The sequence below is a fragment of the Rhea pennata genome, chromosome 2 (genome assembly GCF_028389875.1).
Source record: "Rhea pennata isolate bPtePen1 chromosome 2, bPtePen1.pri, whole genome shotgun sequence".
Taxonomy (NCBI): domain Eukaryota; kingdom Metazoa; phylum Chordata; class Aves; order Rheiformes; family Rheidae; genus Rhea; species Rhea pennata.
This window is the reverse complement of record NC_084664.1, coordinates 128,348,806-128,369,023: the sequence shown is the minus strand read 5'-3', so window position 1 is coordinate 128,369,023 and position 20,218 is coordinate 128,348,806. Positions and strand designations below refer to the sequence as shown.

General features: G+C 39.2%; 1 protein-coding gene across 5 annotated transcripts in view; it reads left to right on the top strand.

Annotated features, from left to right (window-relative positions):
• The window catches only part of CHD7 (chromodomain helicase DNA binding protein 7), a 130,832-nt gene that overhangs the window by 25,866 nt on the left and 84,748 nt on the right, over nt 1-20,218 (top strand). For all 5 annotated transcript variants that reach the window (XM_062570334.1, XM_062570336.1, XM_062570337.1 and 2 more), the window contains one exon: nt 16,855-18,711. In XM_062570334.1, the coding sequence (XP_062426318.1) occupies nt 17,029-18,711 (1,683 nt within the window). In that variant the 5' untranslated portion in view covers nt 16,855-17,028. The remainder of the gene's footprint in view (nt 1-16,854; nt 18,712-20,218) is intronic.

Sequence of the window (20,218 nt, the reverse complement as noted above, 5' to 3'; positions counted from 1 at the left end):
TCTCTAGCGTCAGGCTGCACCCTAACATTTTCTTAAGATGTCCGGGGTAAACAGTAGAATGAAGGTATCTTGTGGTTAGAAACAGGAAAAACTAAGGAGCAGAAATTGTAGGAAAACTTTCCACTGCCCTGTCAATGTTGCGCTTGCTTACAGCTGCTGCAAATCAATGTTCAAAGTCTAATTCTACATGGCAGGCCAGGTAAGGAACAGCTATACATGTAATCGAGTATTTCTGTGTGCCTTTTACAAACATTGAATGACCTTGTTTGCATCATCTAAGTTAACACTCAAATCTGCTGCTCTGAAATAAGAACTTCTGTCTTACACATTGATCAGTTTAGTTGCTTGTCTCCTGCCGAAGAGCCAAAAGGACTGCAGAAGGGAGCTTCCTCTAGAATTAGCAGAAAACAAAACCCCGCTCAACTCATTCTTTTTAAAAAACTAACTCCTGCTCACTGGTTTTATTCCCCTAATTTGGCTTGGCCCTCTCTCTTGTCTCTGGACTAGAGTGCCTCCCAAACTATTCCGGAGGATGTGCATCTTAAGCTTGGACAGGCTTTACAAGAGCATGAAAACCCTGTGAGGTGTTTTTCCCTGATAGTTAACTCAGCGGAGAAAGGAAGTACTGGTGACATCATGTATGACTTAATATAGTTATTAACTGTGCAGGTGTTGTAAAGCTGTGAATCTAAACTCTAGTGGAATAATTGTACCATGTCAATTTTTTTCTTCAATTTTTTTCTTCTTCACTTTCTATATTTGCTTTTTTCTTCTTAACAATGGCATTACTGTTTTGTATTTTTGTGCTGCTGTTGTACTATAGTACCTCTTTTTTTGGGGGAGGGGGAGGCCTGTTTCCTTAGACTTTGATCAGTTTTGATCTTAATTCACCCACTGTTCCCTTTCCTATTTCTCTGTTATGCGTTTGTAGTTTTTTTTGTCTTTCTTCACCATTTCAGTTTCACACTTCTGTCTTGAGCTAGCAATTCTTTATCTGCTCTCTTTTTTCACAAAGGAGGGAAAACCAAGCTCATTCTTTTTTGCTTCTTTTGCAGTCAGCGCTTGGTGGTCCCTATTCCATGGCTTAGCATTGCTGTTTGATTCTCCCAGTTGGAAATCTGGGACGGATACTGAATGATCTGGCAATGTACCACTTCCCTCAACTTTCTCCTGGGCAGCTCCATCAGTGTGGTTTGCAGCAGCGCAGTGGCTGTGCGCAGGCTGTAGCACGAGGGAGATGGACTTTGTGCCCCCCCCCCCCCCCCCCCCCCCCCGGCACAGACATTTCCCTTCTCTTCAGCTGTTCTGTTTTCCATCTGTTCCAGGGCCTTCTGGTGTGATTGTTTCCTCATCTGGTGAGCTGAATAAAATGTTTAAGGACCAGACACTGCACTGACCTAAGAATTAGGGGGTTGTGGTTTTTGAGAAAATGACTTGCATGCTTATTTCCCTTTGCTCCCAGAACCTTGGCATATAACATATGCACATCTAATATCTTAAAACTTTTGTTAGATACATTTTCTTTTCTGTATAGCAAGCGTATTTACTCATCTTAATTGCGTAAGCAACACTGTAGGCCTATCTTACATGGCAACTCTTTCCCCCCATCCCTCCCCCCGCAAATGCGTGCTCTGCTTTGTTCTTTGCTGAACTCAGAATTACGCAGTGATGTTAAATGTTAACTTGCAGCAGACAATGGACAGAAATGGCTGAAGGCTCGTTTGTGAAAACAAATGTGCGACTGTAATACACAGATGAGGGAGATATTAAGAAACCAGCACATGTGTACTGTCTAACATGTGAGCTGCTCCATGCTCTGCAGGCCCTGGATTGACCACTGCTGTTTTGGCCCACAGGACAGGGGAACTTCATAAGGTATCTACTCTTTTGGCAGACAGATGCTTGCTGCCCATCTTCAGACTGCTATTTTAGGCTCTTCTTGTCTTTAACACTTCTCTGATCCTGCAGTCACTTAGATTATCCCTTTCAGGGATGGCTGGTTTGCCGCTCACTTTTGAGTGATACTGGTCAGTTACAAAAAGCAGAAGAGAAGATGGCAATGTAGCAGTGGAGTTGAGGTGTATTCTTATGAAGCAGAACAGTTGAACAGCAAAATGCCTGTTTTGTATTCGAAAAATTGTAACCACTTCTGACTTGTCAGTGGATAGAAGCCCTGCAAAACTTCTGTTAATTATCCCTGCCAAAAGTATCTGGAATTGTCTTAAGTGCCGTCACTCATCAGTCGTATTGGCCTAGTAAGCAAGTAACTCTTTTTTTTTTTTTTTTTTTCTCGTCATTTCATCATCTTCCTTCTGGAAGTATTTGTTGACATTTTAAATCTATTTAGGCTACTTACACCTATACTCTATTTATATATGTAAATGAGAAATATATCTAACACCATTTTTGTAATTGAATGGTGCTTTTAGTTCCAGAATGTAACTACTGCTTAGCATATGTGAGAGAGGCATGCTCTGACAACTTTGTCTGTTTTTTGAGGACTTCTGTGATCTCACAGAAGGCTTTTTAATATTTATTCATCACTAGTGTTATGGTTGTGTTTTGATGATAGTCACTTAGGAGATGGGTGTTAAGCAACCAGTTGAAAATTACTGTAAAGTGATTTTTTAAGTGATTTGTAGATTCAACTTGAAGTCCCTGAGCACATTAAAAGTGCTAATGCTCATTCTTCTGAAAGCAAGGTTTATATGTATTTCTCTGATTAAACCTCCAAAGTACCAGCTAAAACAGAATTCAGTTTTATCCTGTGTGTATGGCTTAATCACAGATTTCTAAATGGGGATCATGCATGTATTAGCTTGGTATTGGCAGATTGGATTTTGCAGAAATGGAATATTGTAGAATGGCTGATATGAGCAACTTTTGTCTTTTTGGAAGATAGGTATGTGACGTTGTCAGAGCATGTTTTACTTCTAGGCGGCTTTCTGTGCATGACTTGTCACATACTGCTCTACAGAGAGAACTGAAAAGAGAAGCTCTGTGCAAATGGGATATGTTGCCTTCTTGAAAAAGTGGAGTGAATGAAACAGTAATTGAGAGGCCGACTCAATGAAATAGGAATGTTTTTAGTGATGGAGCCCTGTGACTCAGTGTCTGATTTGCGTGTGGAGCCATGAGCAACCACAGTGCTGTTTATAGATTAGCAGTCCAGCTGAACAACGAGATGGTTATGGAGATGTCTGGTAAGTGGCTCTGCAATGATTTGGAAAGAAGCTTTTCTCTCTCTCTGCCCCCTGCCCCCCTTGAATCTTAATGATCAGAGCTTTACTAGAAAAGATACAAAATCAGGGTTAAGGGAAGACCAACTTTTGATTTTGAAGTTTGGGAGCAGTAGTGGAGTGAGTGAGTGTCTATTGATGCTTTAATAAGTTATGTTTGGATATGCTGGTCTGTCTAGCTAAAAGGCTTTAGGATTAAGCAGCTAGTATATGGTGTGGCAGAAATGGGAAGTTAAATTAAATGATGGAATTAGTGATTATTCTAATTTGAATTTGAGTCAAAACTGCAGGTGTCTAGGTAAAAAAAAAAAAAAATGTGGAGGGGAAACAAACTGGACGGTCTTTTGGCTCTAGTGAAATGTAAAGTTTGTTGCAAAAAATGAAATCTTTTTACAGGTTTGAAGAGGAAGATTTCAGAATGTGTTCTATAGCCCTGCTTCATTTGTAAAGTTGTCTTAAAGGGTGGTATATCTTCTGTAAAGTAACAGATGGACACTTCTTTTCTAACAAAATTAAAAAGCAGCAATATAAATGATTGGACTATATTGCTGTCATAGGTTTGAAATAGAGAAGCTACATAGATTTCCATCTTGTAGATGTCCCTTGCATCGCTGCTTTGTTGATGTATACTTTCTCCTTGCTTCTCAAGTGAAAGTCTTTTTCAAACTTGTTTTGGTTGTCTTTAGCTCAGGAAATAAAAGAGTTTGAGTACTGCTCTAGACCTTAACTGCAAGTTTATTCCAGTTTTGATACTGTTACTTCATTCAGTGCTTTAGCAGGTGAGAAGAAGCTCAGTTTTGTCTTTGCTATAGAGAAGACATAGGGAAGGGGTGTGATACATGAAAAATTAACTGTACATTTTCAGATTAAGTAGCATGCCATGGTCATATTGATAATCTCAAACTCCCAGATCATCCACTAAGGCTATTTGTAGAGCTGATTGATTGCATAGAGCTGAGTCTCCTAGTTTAAAGGTACTAAATTGAATTACATGTTTATTATAGTAGAATATCTTTAACTCACTACCTTTGCCTAAGAAACAGACTATGTTGTGAAAAATGTAATAAACCCTTCTGTATGTGGTGCTGCTTACAATTTTGAGATCCTAAAAAAAAAAAAAAAAAAAAAGTAAAGAATAAGGGAATAGTCCCCTTTAAACAGACAGATAATGATGAAGTACTGTTTTTGATTAATTTTTAAGCAGATACTTCAGTTAATCTTAACAAAAAATATATTCAAATATAGATAAAAAATCTTGTCATAACATCTTCCATCCATTTTAAAGAAAATGCATTTTATTTGGAGTTGCCTAGAAGAGTTGCTAGCATATGGCCACTATTTACTGTTTGGTGTTACTAACAACTAGTTGTGGCTTCTGTTTATGCAGCTGTCTAAAAAATCTGGGTATTGAATAATCAAAAAATAAGTCTGAGTCCATCTATGTTTTTGATAAGTATCAATATTCTCTGAATTGATAATAGATAAAGACAATGTGGCCAAGGCTGAGGCTTAGAATTTATTCAGCAAAACCATGATGTAGCGCTGCACCCTTCCACCCCCAAACTGGAAAGTTACTTTCTAAATAGCCAGAAATCAAACATAAATGCAGTCTTCTCCCAAGGGGGGGGAAAAAAAAAAGGCACCAAAAAGTTTAAATAAATACTTACTGGTTTTGGTTAGAAGAGTTTTCAAGTAAGGTCAGAATGTAGCCTGTGCTGCAATGCCAGCTTGCAGTGACAGGCATGACTGACCAGTGAGGTGTGCTTTTGAAAGGGAAATTGGCGGCTGGCTTACATGGATGCTCTGCAGCAAGCTGGGACTCTAGACAATCCTGATTAACAAATCCAGTTGACAGCTGTTGCTGTTGTTACTGTATTACACACATCTCTTCATTAAGCTGGTCCAAGTATTCCCCTTGCTTAATTCTTATCCCTTTTGGGTTTCTGAGTAATGTGCAGAGCTATGCAAAACGTGTTGGGTGCTGTGGAGGTAGGGTAGGTGCAATTGGTGTTATGTCTTTCTCGTAGCATCTGTTACACTTAGCAAGAAGTGAGAACTGGGTATGATGGAACTCTGAACAAGAAAAGCACCCTTAACAGTTTTTACAAGGACCTATGTCAGCCTAGTTTAAATCAATTAATTCAATTAGGTCTTCATGTATTTTAGTGTTAAGACACAAGTTTCTCAAATAGAATTTTTTCCTCAATCAGTTGATGTCATACAAACTTGGCATGCAGAGCACTGGTACATGGTATCCAGCAGGATCTGATTCTGATGACAGGATATTACTAAGATGAGATGTTTCATTGCTTGCTTTGCTTTGAAGCTGGAGTCTCAGATGAAGACATAGCATGTGCTTTTCTGAGCTGATCTTCTCGTTTTTATTTCATGACTAAGTTCAGAGATCACTATGATCTGAAAACACAGAAAACACATGGATTTTGAGTGCTGAATAGAGCAGGAAAGGAAGAATGATGATCTTACGTACTTCAGACTTCTGGATGGTGCTTTGTGATTAGATATTGCACAAGTAATTTAAAAGGCAGTGTAAAAAGTAGGCTGTATAAGCAAATATGATTTGACCTGAAACTATATATAATATGTACATGCACGGTGCTTTTTGGCCAAAGGATTGCTATTTCTTAACTAATCTGATGCTAACTCCTATGTCTACTAAATCAGTTGTTCTCTAGCAAAGCCTCAGCTGTGTTTTTCCCTCAGCTGTGCACTAGGGGTTCCAGGTGATGCAAGACTTTGCATGCTAACTTAGAAAGATGGGCCACTTCTTGACATACGAAGGGTCCTCTAATGATGCCATTTACTGTTTGCTTCTCAAGTAAAATACAGTGTAGGGGTTCATAGAATAGAATCATAGAATCGATAAAGTTGGAAGGGACCTCCAAAGAGCATCTAGTCCAACTGCCCTGCTCAAGCAGGGTCACCTAGAGCATGTTGCACAGGGTTGCATCCAGGTGGGCTTTGAATATCTCCAGAGAAGGAGCAACAAGGACCGCCCTTGCTGAAGCCAGGGGTTGAACCAGGGACCTTTAGAGCATGCTTTTAGTCTCTGACTGTTGTGTTTTGGATGAATTGTTTTGTACAGATAAATAAGACTTCCAAATAGGTTTTAGCATTGGTATCTCAAAAGTTCTTCGTACTTGTTTTCTAATTAATTTGTCTACATAGCTGGTAAGCAAAGGAATGCATTTTAGCTGTTTGTATTTATTTACCTCTGACTAGGAGGGCTTTGAAACCCTTGGGAGAATAAAGATTTTTCTAGTCTCATTTCTGCACTGCACTGTAGAATATATAATAAACTAGCTTTGGAGGTCTTGTCCTGACAAAGGACCACTAAAAGTAAGTGAAATAACTGTCTATATGTCTCTGTTGCACTAAGGTAGCTGCAACCTGTCAAATCTGTATGGTAGCAGCCTTCATGTAACATTTGATTAGGAGTCCTAATGGCTGTAGATAAAAGATCTTGGCTCCTCAAGCATTTTTGATTGCCTTTTATTTTTTAGGAGTTGCTTTATGGGTCAGAATTTCACTGTATTTCAGGTATTTACAAACACAAAAAGAAATTGCCTGACCAACACAGTTTATAATCTAAACTCTTCCAAAGTTATATATATATATATATAAAAACTTGCTATTTCTTAGACTTGTAAAGTAATATTCTAATTTTTCAGTCAACCTGACTCTCCCCTCTGATTAGCTTGCTTTTCCTACTTAAAAAAAAAAAAAAAAAGTCAACTCTTAATATTATACCTTACAGGTTTCAGTGAGTAGAAATATATTTTTGTTTTTATTGAAGGAAGAGCAGCATGGCGATGAATTCATTTTTAAGAACTCTTATAAACTTAATATTGTGTGGATAGCACAACAGGTTTAAGATCCATAGCTTGAAAGGCAAATTTAAACCGAATGGAAATCATTATAAACAGTGAGGATGGCATTTTTGGTCATAAAATTGAATTTGCCCTGCTTTTGGAGAGAAGGTAGAGCTACCTACTGTAAAATAGAACCGGTTTCCAAGTTTGTTTTCAGATGACTAAAAATTTGCTTTCACATCATCCGTGAATAGAGGTGCAGCACTATTCTTGTGTGTTCATCATAGGTCTCTGAAAAACTCTTGAGGAATTGAAGGTAGCTCAAGAACTTTCCTGCGGGGTGTAAAAGATTTCATGGTAGATGAATGTCAGCTGCTTTCACTGCTTGCAATAGCTTGCATGACTGTGGCTCTGGATCAGTAATTATCTTTGACTTGCAAACTACTTCCAAGTTCTTCAGAATGTTGATTAAAAGGGAAGTGAGACAGTGTAGTTCTAAAATTTTAGATTACAGATTCTTTCCTTGAAGGCTTTTGTTTTTGTTTGACCATAAATGCGTTGGAGTCATTTTAGAAGTGCATGCATATGAATTAAACAACACAAAGTTGAAAATAGCCCAGTTATTTTTATTGCGTGAGCTGAAGGAGACCTGTTGAAAGTTTTCCATAAGACAACTTGGTTCTCTCTTCCTTCTGAACTTCAATGGTTTTTATAGAGGAAAAACACTGGAGCTCAGTCCTGCCTGAAAGGACTACATGGAAGTATGTCAAGACACCTGATGAGGGTGTTCTGGCAGTCCCCATTCTGATTAATGACTTCTGCAGGACAGCTCATTCTACATAGGCACCTTCTTCCGTCTCTGTATACAAACCAGTAAACCATCACTTGGCTTGTGTTCAACTGTGGATCAAAGCAAATGATAGTAGGAAGTAAGTGAACTTGAAGGTGGCAATGTCTTTACTTCTGAATGCTGCATAAATTTTTACAGTGGGAACTGTTGTGAACTAGTAAGCTCTTTTCTTTTGGCACGCCCCCTTGCAGAGAATAGCTTGGTTTAGTCACTGATGTTGTGCTCTGAATAATCAAATATCTCTTGATTATCACTATAAGCCAGGTGCCATGTTTTAAATAAATAAATAAATAAATAAATAACCCTTAACACACACAAGTGCCTGTTTCCATTCCAGAGGCCAAGAATAAACCACCAGTCTGGAGTGTCCTTTTTCATAAAACAGTTGGATGATGAAGATAGGTATTTCAGGTTTAGGGGTTTGGGGGGAGAACTGAATAACCCAAATGAGTCGTCCAACAAAGAGCAATTGTGGAACATGGGTTTTGGTATCTGCACTGTGCCTCAACTTCCATGTTCTGTGGGACATCATTGGACTTGTTAACCTGTTCAGGCAGTAAATGAAGGTTTCTTAAGTCTATCACTCTGTCAGCTGTGTTTTGTCTTTCAGTGTTCTAGTGTTTTTTTCTTTCTGAAACCTTTTTTCTTTATGATGTACTTACCTCTAAGTTTGTGAAATAACTTAGTGAATATGGTCAGTGTAAGAACATAACACTGCTTTTATATAATCCTTTGAAAATTATAAAATACATTAAATAATTAGTCTGTTAGAAAAAAAGATCTCTAGTATCAGAAAGTAAGACTTGTAAAAGCCAATAGATGATGTGTAACTTAATTTAAAATACTTTCTAAAGCATTGATATTATAAAACAGTGGTAAGTTGTAAGGCTCCAATGTAATACTCAAATTCATTATTTGCTGAAAGGTTCAAGATGACATGCTAAATGTACTGGGCAAAAATTATCAATACTGAAAGTTCACTGAGGGCTTGAATTCAGATACAGGATGATTCATCTTGCCAGTTGAAAAGAGCATAAGGGAAAACTACCATTTTGTTCTGCAATTCTGAAATGTGTTCTCTTTAGTTCAATGAAAACTCTGGCTTTTCACTTTGGATATGTAAGGTGTATTTATCCTCACAAAAATGAGTGTGGATATGTGGTTCCTGTACAAATGCAGACTGTGATCTACCAGTATTTATGAAGAACATATGTACAGGAAAATGACTCTTAAGTACAAGTCATAAATTGAAATGATTATAGAATATACATGGACAAATATACCATGTGTGGTATTGGGAGACTGTAATTTCATCAAGTGGTTTTTCAGACTTCATAAACTATGAATGAAGCATGATTGTATTGGCCTTATAACAGGTAAAGTAAAATATAGGGTCTGGCTACTTTAAAGTGCTTGTAATTCTACAGCTGGAAATAGCCTTTTGGGACATGATTAAATCTTAAAACCTGCCCATGATTAAAAAAAATACATTTCCGTGAAAATCACATGTTTAGAAACCTTGGGAAACATCTGAGTATCCACCTCATGAATTTTTACAGTTCCCAGCTTTCTGTATGTAAACACGGTGAGCTGTTTTCAACAATTTAGCAAAAGGGCTGGGGGGGGGGGGGAGGGGGCGGGGAGAAGGAGATCCTGCTTTGCTTTGAATTCTGCTCGTTCACCACCCGATTATTTCGCCGGCCGCAACGGTTTTGTCATTTAGCCTTTTGTCCTCCAGCCGGGACTCCTTTCCTCGGGGTGAGACGCTACGAGCTCGAAAGGCTCCTGCCTGGCGTTGCTGCTTTGCATGCCAAAAATGAACGAGGCAGCCATGCATTAAAAGGCAGAGCCCTGCGCAAACCCTCCGCTCACCGCGGTGACCCCTGCCCTTCTGTATCCTGTGACACTCAGCCTGTCTTTGTGCTCAAGTTTATTCATGATGGATACGTTTCCCTCCCAATCACATATGCTGGGCTCTCGCGGAGAGAACAGATAAATTATTTTCAGCTGCAGCCCTGCCAGGCCGGGGCTGGGGGGAAGGAGGGCTGCAGAGGAGCCTGTTTGAACAGGGGCCCCTCCGCAGCGGCAGCACGGCCGGGATAGGGTGCAGCCTGAAACTTCTCCTGGAATATGAAAGGGGATGCCTCGCAGCCTCTCAGATCCTTTTTAAATGCAAAAGAATGTAGGAAATTGCCAGATCAGTTAGTTAATCAGTGACAACTGCAGTAGGTGCACAAAAAGCATGGCCCTTAACAAGAGTAATCAGTTGTGCTTGGTGTTTTTTCAGCGCCTCAGCAGGTCGCCGCTGGCCCCACCTCTTGAATCCTCCGCTGGTTTAGTGTCAGCTTTATAAGAGAATGTAATTGCCAGGAGATTTCGTGGTGACTGATGGCAACAATATAAGTCTTCGCTCTGACACCTCCCCCCCCAGCCCTGCTTAGGCTTTTTGTTCGTGTTATCGTCACATAGCTATATATCAGATCAGTAACCCGAACCGCGCACTGACGTTAGCAGAATGTATGCTTCGCACCGACTGCAAAGAAGCGGTGCTGTCCCGTCAGCCCCCCAAATAATACTGGCTATACGGGCTGGACTCGCAAGACTCAACTGTGATTTACAGAGCTATGTAAAATGTGTTACTATTCCTCTTTACAGAGTTACTGCAAGATAACACTGCTATCAAATATTTTCGAAAGTATTCCTGAAATATTTTTGTGACTGCAAGTGTTTCTCTTACTTATCTAGGACTATTTTTAGATAAACTTCCTCCTTCTCACATCTGTATTTTAAACTTATGTTGGGATAGAGGGTGGTCGGATGACCAAAAAAGGCCTCTGAAATTCCAAGCTACATAATGCTAAAACTGAAGTGTTCCTGGCGTAGACTTGCCTCTCTCCCCCACCCCCCCATTTCTAGTGTACTTAAATGTAAAAACTTTTCTTAATCCTTTGTACCTCAAATAAGAAACGTCTGAATATATAGTTTTAATAAATGACTAGAAACTTTGCCTTTTTCTCCTCCTGGACTGGAAAGAAAAGGTCGTGTTTGTTCTTACTTAACATCATGGATGCTGATTTTAAAGCTGGCAGTTTTCCTGTTGGGAATGCAGTTTGCGATCCAGCTGGTGTAGTGAATATAGAGGCAAAGTCGTTCAGAGTGGGAGTATATGTTGTTACAAGAGGATGCGGTGGGTTTGCACCAGAGTACTCCTAGGTGATGCTGTTGTAGTTCTTGTATCAAAGCCCCTGTGAACTTGAATGACGTAGGATATTGTTTCCAAATGCGTGGCACAGGCTGAACTCTGGCTGGTCATTCTCGCATCAGCTGCTTGACAGCAACAAGCTGCCAAATATTCTAAGGCTGTTGTGCCCTCAGTTGCCTCTGTAAAAGCCAGTTCTTTGCCAAAGTACATGATGTATTAAGGAAATAGAATACAATCTGGTTCCTACTTAAATATTTTATGGGAAACTTACCATTGCATGAATTACTTGCCCAAAACTGAATAATATTCATGTTAGTTTTTGCACACATGCAGTCAGCTGAACTATGACTTCTGAGGAAAGGCAGATCAGGTTTTCACTCTCCCTATCAGCAATCTTAACAAGATATTGACTGCCTTAAATTTGCCACTGCAGATTTCTGGAAGGAAGGTTCTTCTGCAAAGAACTAACTAACTGGATAGGTGTAAAGTTAAACTTCTCAAAAATATTTATACTGTAGTTGCTGACTCTTCCCACAGAAGGTAGACTGTTTCTTAACTGCATGAGATCATTCTTTTCATCCTTGCAAGTTTTTTCTGCCTTCCTGGGGTGGGGGGTGGGTGGGGGGTCCCAACATCCTTTGATCTGATAGAAACTTAATTTCTAACACAACTATACTGTCTGAAGTTTATATTAGGAAAACATTCCACATTTTAAAAAGTGGCTTTTAGGCATTTGGATAAGCAAGTTTCATTGGAAGCTGCAGTCAAAATTGTGTTATAATCGGCTTACAGATCTGCTGCTTTAATTTAGTTGGTCTCTATGCAGGGGGAATGTACTGTACATGAAAAGTTGTCTATGATATACATGAGAACTAAGCATTAAACAAGGAGACTAGGTGTAGTTCCTACATTTGCAGTTAGCACTTGAATAACTTTGCATCAAAAGTGCTTATCACTCAGTAGGTGAATAAGCTGACAGGACTGATCAGCTGTCTGCTACTCTACAAACTTCTTGGCATAACTTTCATGATGTTGTCAGGTTGTTGCGTGTGTTTATAAAGTCCTTGAATATTTTGCCTCCAATTTCTTTCATAAAAGAAAAATATGACTGTGGTTACTGTCATTTATGTCACTTATTTCCGTGTGGCAAATATTTAAATGATTACCCTTAACAGCTAGTAGGAGCTTAGCAGTTTTGAAAAGCAGTTATATATAAAATGTTCAAATGTAGATTTAGTAGGCTAATTTTTAATCCTACATTTTGAGGCTTCAGTCTCAAAATGACCTTTGGCATGACTTTGTTTTTAGCATGAGGCCTATTTTAGCTTACTGCTTCAAAATAAGGTTTTATTTGCATTGCAGATGTGTCATTCCATTATATAAGTAATTGCTTTGTTTCTTTCTGTCAAGTACTCCAGAGTTGTCTAAAGATACTTATGAAAATATCAGCTGTGTATGACATGTCTAATTAAAAAAAAAAAAAAAAAAAACACACGCGCACACACAAACATCCTTCTAGTGGAGAATTAATTTGGAGAAACATTTCCAGGACATTCCTAAAGAAAACAGCTACATTTCCAAATTCCATTTATTCAATTTACTTGCTGCTTGGCTGTTAAGAAATACTGCTGAATTTCTTGCTCAGGAGGAGCGAGACTTGAATTGAGTGACATGTTTATTGCAGAAAGTTATTCCAAACACAAGAATGTAAAGATGGCATTGTGTGGGGCACACAAATCTGTTTGCTGCCCGTGCTGCTTTTTGTTCTTGAGTGTTGATACCTGCTGTTTTGAGAACAAGACTACTAAGGAAGTTCAAATTTTAGGTTTTGCAGTGCAAAGTCAGGTTAGACTTAATGTAGCTTATGTAGCTTACTGTTGAACAGTTATGTTCCATTCCAAAAAGTGAGGAGCTGATCAAGGCTACTTGGTCCATGTCAATCCGAAATACTAAGCTAGACAAAGGTTAACTAATATTTAAAATCTGAGTCTAGCGGATCAAGACTGGAACGTTGTAGACTAGAGTAAATGCAAGCTTTGTCTGCTGAGACAACGGGGTCATTAAGCAATTGACTGTGTCCTGGTGGTTGGGATCACACCATCACTTTGAGCAGAAATATGTTGTCTAGGCAAGTGTTATTCGCAGACTCCTTTGCGTCCAGTCTTGCTGGTCTAAATTTTCAGTTTGGGGAACAGAGAGACTATAGAACTTTATACCAGAATCTATGTATATTTTCGTTAAGATTGAAAAGGCTTGCTATTCTTAAGCTTGCTATCTTTTTGTACATTCACAAACTTACTCAGCAATCTGTCCAAGATTCAGGTATTCTCTCCTTTATCCCTGAAAAATAGTCACTGTTTCATAAATATCAGCTGATTTTGACATATGGGAAAATGGAGAAAATGATACATGAATTTTAGAGTTTTTAGTGTATTTAAGCCAAAAAAAGACTTTATGCTGAACTTTCTGTTGTCAGTCCTGATCCAGCCTTGATGTTAGTACCTTTGCTTTTGTGTGAAATGAACTGGGGATGTGAATATCTTAGCTACAATTACTCTTTAATGCAATTGCTGTGTCTGTGTGTTCCCATGGATTTTTTTTATTTCTTTTGTTTAAGCTTGACCAGCCTTGAGGATTTAAGCAGAGAAGGTGATGTTGCTTGTAATGAAAGAAGCACAGAAACTATTATAACTTATAGTAAGGCTCCCTACTTCAGAAATAACTGTTTCACTATAAATTGAAAATTGTGACCGTACCTTCTCAGCCTCATGACTTGCTTAACTATCTAGAAGACATCTATCCTATTAGCATAGAAGGTTCAGAAGCTTACTAGGTAATTTCAACATTAACTATTCTCTTAGCAAAAAGTTGACTGTTATTCTGATCACTGTTGTCCTTCATTCCTAAACGTGCTCTGTTAGCAATATGTTGCATCATAGAGCTGTGACTCTTTTATTTGGGGAGGTAGAGTAAGATTTGGTGGGAGCACAGCTTCTGACTGTAAAGGGCTGTTACCATCAAACTTAAGGCTGAACTTAAAACTGAAGAAATAGGGCTATAATTTGGAAACATTATCAAGCAATGCTGTATTTTAAACCCAACTGCTTTAGCAACAGCTAAACAGCTGAAGTGTGAACTGATCTCATATTATAGATAAAATGCAAACCTAAAATCATAAATAGTGACAGGGTTTTGCATGTTGCATTTATTTGTGAACACACTGCTTCATAAACCTAGAGATCACTTTTTTTTTTCTTTTAAAAAAGGTATACGCTTCAGAAAACAAGTGTTCTAGGTTTATAGTACATCTCGTTCACTTTAAGTGACAGTACTTAATTCAAATCTGCAAACTGAGCTTGAGTCAGCTGGGCAGGAATTAAGGTGTCTTTAGTGAAACAAAACCCTTACCTTATTTTCATTTGTTTCTATGGGTATAGTAGCAGATTCTGTTAGCTGATATTGACAGTTGTTAGTAGCTGACCCTCACTTCAGTTTTATTGGAAGCCTGTCAGCTGATGAACAGTAAACTAAACAGTATGATTCAAATGCGTGTTTGATTTATGGAGATGCTATGTCATGTCTGTAATAATTAAAGTGAGAATTTTACTATGTAGCTTTTGGATGTTTTTATTGCAAAGTGTCATTACTTCGTTGGGGAGGGTAGTACATGCTTGTGTCTTCAAAATGATTCTCTTAGGTATGATTTATGTAATAAATTAGTGAATAAACTCTTACCTGTTCATAATTCTGTGGATATTCTAGATTTAGCTGATGGGTCAGATCCTTTGGTTGGCTCAAGTTTGATACTGTAATAACAGCAGAATACTTATGCTCTATGCTTTTTAACATTTCCAAGGCTGTTCTGCTAATGGAGATTGCCAGTATACTTTTGCCAGCTTCTAATTGTAGTGTGCGTTAATGGAGGTAGAAGTATCAGAACTCTTCATGTGATCTTAAATCATCTGGGATTGGTGATTTAAAATGGAGGGTTCTTACCGTGACGGAGTGGCCTGCTGTGGAGGCCTGAGCCTTTTAGTGCAAGCTTGAATCAAAGAAGGAGGTTCCTTCTTGCTTTGTTGTTGGAATTTTCTTATGCTCTAAGAAACTGATTTGAGATGGCAAATATTATGGATAGTTTCTGTATAATAAAGAAAACTAAGTCAAAAGAAATATGTATTTGAGATGAGTGTCACAAGCAGGAGTTTACCCCCAAGTCATTTAGAAATACAAGCGTTAATATCCCAGCCAAGCACTAAAGAGATTTAAGAGTGTAGTTTTAAAGGTGACATTCAAATGCTATTTTAAGAGAAGTGATAAATGCATGTGTTTTCCCTCTCACCCTCTGCTTCATGTTGTAGAAGGTCCTCTTGATGATGGCTACAAAAAGTGTAGCAAACATGCTGGTATCTTCTCCCTAGAACCTGTTTGGGACAAATTGAATACAGAATGCCAGGCATTTTAAGTGAAGACAGTGATTTTGCTTTATCACTGATCAAGACAAGTAGGTATTTGCAAGTACAGTTGCAAATAATGACAAAGATGTAAAAAGAACTGTTTCTTTTGCCTATATGGACAGACTTCCTTGACTGTCATCTTAAAGTTTTTTTTCAGGTATAAGCTGTAGCATCGAAATTTAAGATCTTAGGAAAGAAAGATAGCATTAGACTAATTCTGTTCAAAATAAGCAGATTCAAATAAAATCTTGGGAGTTTTCTTTGAGGATGGTGGGCTGGGCAAAGCACCATTTCAGAATATGCAGTTCTTTGCTATTGAAAAGCTATTCTGGAGCTTTTTTGAAACTATTCTGTTCAAGTACATTACTTTTTTCAAGTCCAAGTGCGTATTTTATAGAGTTAATATTTTATTAAATTCATTTGTCATTACTGGTTCTCCTTTGTGAGTTTCCAACATTATAATTCTGGAGCAAACAAAACTTTAGTATGGTCTTCTACATTGTTAGTAACGTGATTGAGTGAAGATGAAAAATGAATTTCAGTGACTGTATCCCCTTTTAATATCATGAGGGAAATTATGATACGGATTCAGAAATCTACCTTATTTTAGACTGAGGCTTTGAATTTGATTTTCTTATCCAAATCTATTGTATAGTTTTGTTTAAATGGAAAGAAGCAGCTTATTGTTTTTCAATTTGCAACTTAATTTAATTAAAGTGTAGCAAAAAAGACTTAAATGTAAAGTTAGGTTTTGGAGTTTGGTGTGTTAAAGGGTCAGAAAAATCTGTTGTCTATATAACTAACTTCAGTCTGTCAAAGGACTTGGTGCTGGTGCTTGCTCATCTGATTACGCAGCTCAGGGGAATAAGGTTAAGGACATGCTGTTGGTAACTAGAGCATTTTCAGGGCTTTAGTTCGGCAGATGGGCTGCTTGGCTATATTCGTACATCTGCCTACCTGCTGTGGCAGCTGCTGCTGCTGCATGTTGTGTTCTTTTGTTCTATTCCACCCAAGAAAGGAACACTAGGAAGTGTAGTGAATGGATTAATTTAAGGTTAAGGCTAGTGTTTTGCTTGCTTCCTAATTCTGTATCATAATAAAGCTTCTGATTAAAGCTAATGAATCCTTCTTAAAGCAAAATAGATTTTTAAGATGTGCTTCAGAGGCTGGGACTAGCTAATGTTGTCTAAAATAGTCAAGTATATTTTCTTTATATTGTCTGATGTTATTTGTTTCAATATTTCCTTTTCTTTTCTTCCCCTTCCCCCACTTCCTCTAGGAGCAGTAACCAGACTTTGCCTGACACTGCGTGGTCCAAAAGAATTAAGGAAATATGGAATGACATGAAGGAGATTAGTTGAGGATTAAAGGCTTTGAGGACAAAACACCTCACTGAGGTGAAGCACAGACTAGCATTCTAGTTGTAGCTCTGAGGAGCTTGTGCTGAAAAAAGATGGCAGATCCAGGAATGATGAGTCTTTTTGGAGAAGATGGGAATATTTTCAGTGAAGGACTGGAAGGTCTTGGAGAATGTGGATATCCAGAAAACACAGTAAATCCTATGGGGCAACAAATGCCCATGGATCAAGGATTTCCCTCTTTACAGTCATCTCTTCATCATCCCCCTGCAAATCAAAATCAAGCAAAGTTGACCCATTTTGATCACTATAATCAATATGAACAGCAGAAAATGCACCTGATGGATCAGCCGAACAGAATGATAAGCAATGCCCCTGGGAATGGTATAGCATCTCCTCATTCACAGTATCACAACCCTCCAGTTCCTCAGGTTCCTCACGGCAGTGGTGCTGGTGGTCAGATGGGAGTCTATCCTAGTATGCAGAATGAAAGACACGGGCAACCCTTTGTAGACAGTGGCTCCATGTGGGGACCACGGGCAGTTCAAGTGCCAGACCAGATAAGAGCACCATACCAGCAGCAACAGCAACAACAACCACAACCGACACAACCACCACAGGCACCCTCTGGACCTCCTGGGCAGGGCCATCCTCAGCACATGCAGCAGATGGGAAACTACATGGCTCGTGGTGATTTTTCAATGCAACAGCACGGTCAGCCGCAGCAGCAGAGGATGAACCAGTTTTCTCAAGGCCAAGAAGGCCTTAATCAGGGAAACCCTTTCATTGCCACCTCAGGACCTGGCCACTTGTCTCATGTGCCCCAGCAGAATCCCAGTATGGCACCTTCTTTACGACACTCAGTCCAGCAATTTCACCACCATCCCCCCACTGCTCTCCATGGAGAATCAGTAGCCCACAGTCCCAGATTCTCCCCTAATCCTCCCCAGCAGGGTGCTGTTAGGCCGCAAACACTTAATTTTAGTTCTCGGAGCCAGACGGTACCCTCACCTACTATAAACAACTCAGGGCAGTATTCTCGATATCCTTACAGTAACCTTAATCAGGGATTAGTTAATAATACAGGGATGAATCAGAATTTAGGCCTTACAAATAACACTCCAATGAATCAGTCTGTACCAAGATACCCAAATGCTGTAGGATTTCCATCAAACAGTGGTCAAGGACTAATGCACCAGCAACCCATCCACCCTAGTGGCTCACTTAACCAAATGAACACACAAACTATGCACCCTTCACAGCCTCAGGGAACTTATGCCTCTCCACCTCCCATGTCACCTATGAAAGCAATGAGTAATCCAGCAGGTACACCCCCTCCACAGGTTAGACCTGGTAGCGCTGGAATACCAATGGAAGTTGGCAGTTATCCAAATATACCCCATCCCCAGCCATCACACCAGCCCCCTGGTGCCATGGGAATTGGACAAAGGAATATGGGTCCCCGAAACATGCAACAGAATCGTCCGTTTATGGGTATGTCTTCAGCACCACGGGAGATGGGTGGGCACATGAGACCAAATGGTTGTCCAGGTGTTGGCCTTGCAGATCCACAAGCAATACAAGAACGACTAATATCTGGCCAGCAACTTCCTAGTCAGCAGCAGTCTTTTCAACAGCAGATGCCAACCTGTCCTCCCATGCAGCCTCATCCAGGGATACATCATCAGTCTTCACCACCCCCACATCCTCATCATCAGCCTTGGGCACAGCTTCACCAGTCACCACAAAACACACCACAAAAAGTGCCTGTCCTTCAGGTAAGATACTTCCAAAGAACAGAAAATTCTTTATGTTCCAGTATGCGCAAGATTTATGGTTTTAAAAATAGTTGTTCTTACTTGACTTCCCTGTTTGTTGTTTTTACTTGTTACTAGGATTTCTTGCTACGCAGAAGCAAAAGATAAAATGAGCTTGCTAATATTCTTACAGTACTTACAGGATAACACTATGGATATACCTAAATCTGGTACAGCAACAGGATGCACAGAAGATGGTTGTGTGTTTCTTTTCATTTTTTTTTAACTGTATTGATGCTTTTGAGGGGAAAATGGAAAGTATGTGTGATTATTTAAACTAATAATTTTCATATTTACAAACTTGTAGGAAAAAGTTAATTCTGTTATGAATTTGCTCTACCCAAACTGAAGGTTTTCTTTAAATACTATAGGAGTGTTTTATATTTCTATGTTAAAGCTGAAATTTTACATGTGAAAAAATTTCCAGGATGAACTTTTTCAGCATTAAGTGATGAGCAACAGTTTATATGAAAGGAAGACAACATATGTAAAATCATAGTCTCAGATTAGATCTTCTAAGGCTTAAATTAAATCTCAGATAGTATGGAAGTTTTATTTTACTGAGTCTCTGATCTACTGGATTTCAATGAAAATATATTGCTTCTGTGATATTTTTTAATTAAAAGCTGGAAATGTTAGAGCACCTTGATCCTTCTGTAGCTTAGCAGGTTTGACTATGAGTTAGTGTATTAAGCTTGAGCTGAAAAGATGCCTTTTGGGATCCTTGGGTTTGCCATCACTTGCCTCTGGCTCTGTCAGTCAGTCATTTAAGAGTTTTTGGTCCTGAATGAATAAGTGACCAGGATATCGGAGATTTCGATTTTCTTTTCTTTTTTTTTTCTTTTTTCTTTCTTTTTTTTTTTTTTTAAGCCAGTCAGTAATTAACACCAAGTAGCTCTCCCCATAAATATTTGGGGACAATTGTTGGAATGCAGTCATAATGATATGATGCTACAATAAGCCTAATAAATCATATAAACAGCTGTCCTAGCCAGTGTCCCAGGACTGTGTGGAAAGCAGCTGCTCAGCAGCCCCTTCCAGTGCTGCCTGCCGGCTGCTTCTGTTAGCTGCTCAGCACAGCATGAGGTGGGTCTGGGAATCAGATGCACGTACTGCGGAGAGGCAGCTGACAAGGAGTGGTAGATGTAGCAGCTCAGCAGCTTGGAGAGGTTTCCACATTCTCCATGCAAGAGAGGAGGGAGGAAGCATCGGATATGCCGTAGGGTGCTGAAGTCCTGGAAGGGAGATCAGACACTTAAGTTGGGGTAAGGGAAAGGACAGGATCTTTACGGGAGGGAAGAGGAAGCTGTACTCTTTAAAGAAAGAAAGAATGTCTTCAAGACCATCCCTGCACCCCCCAAACTACTGTGAGATTTTTTCCATATATTTTCCTCTTCCCTCCCCCCACCTGCAAGCACACGCTTTGTTTGGAGAATGTAAGTTACAGTTTTTGCATGCACATAGAACA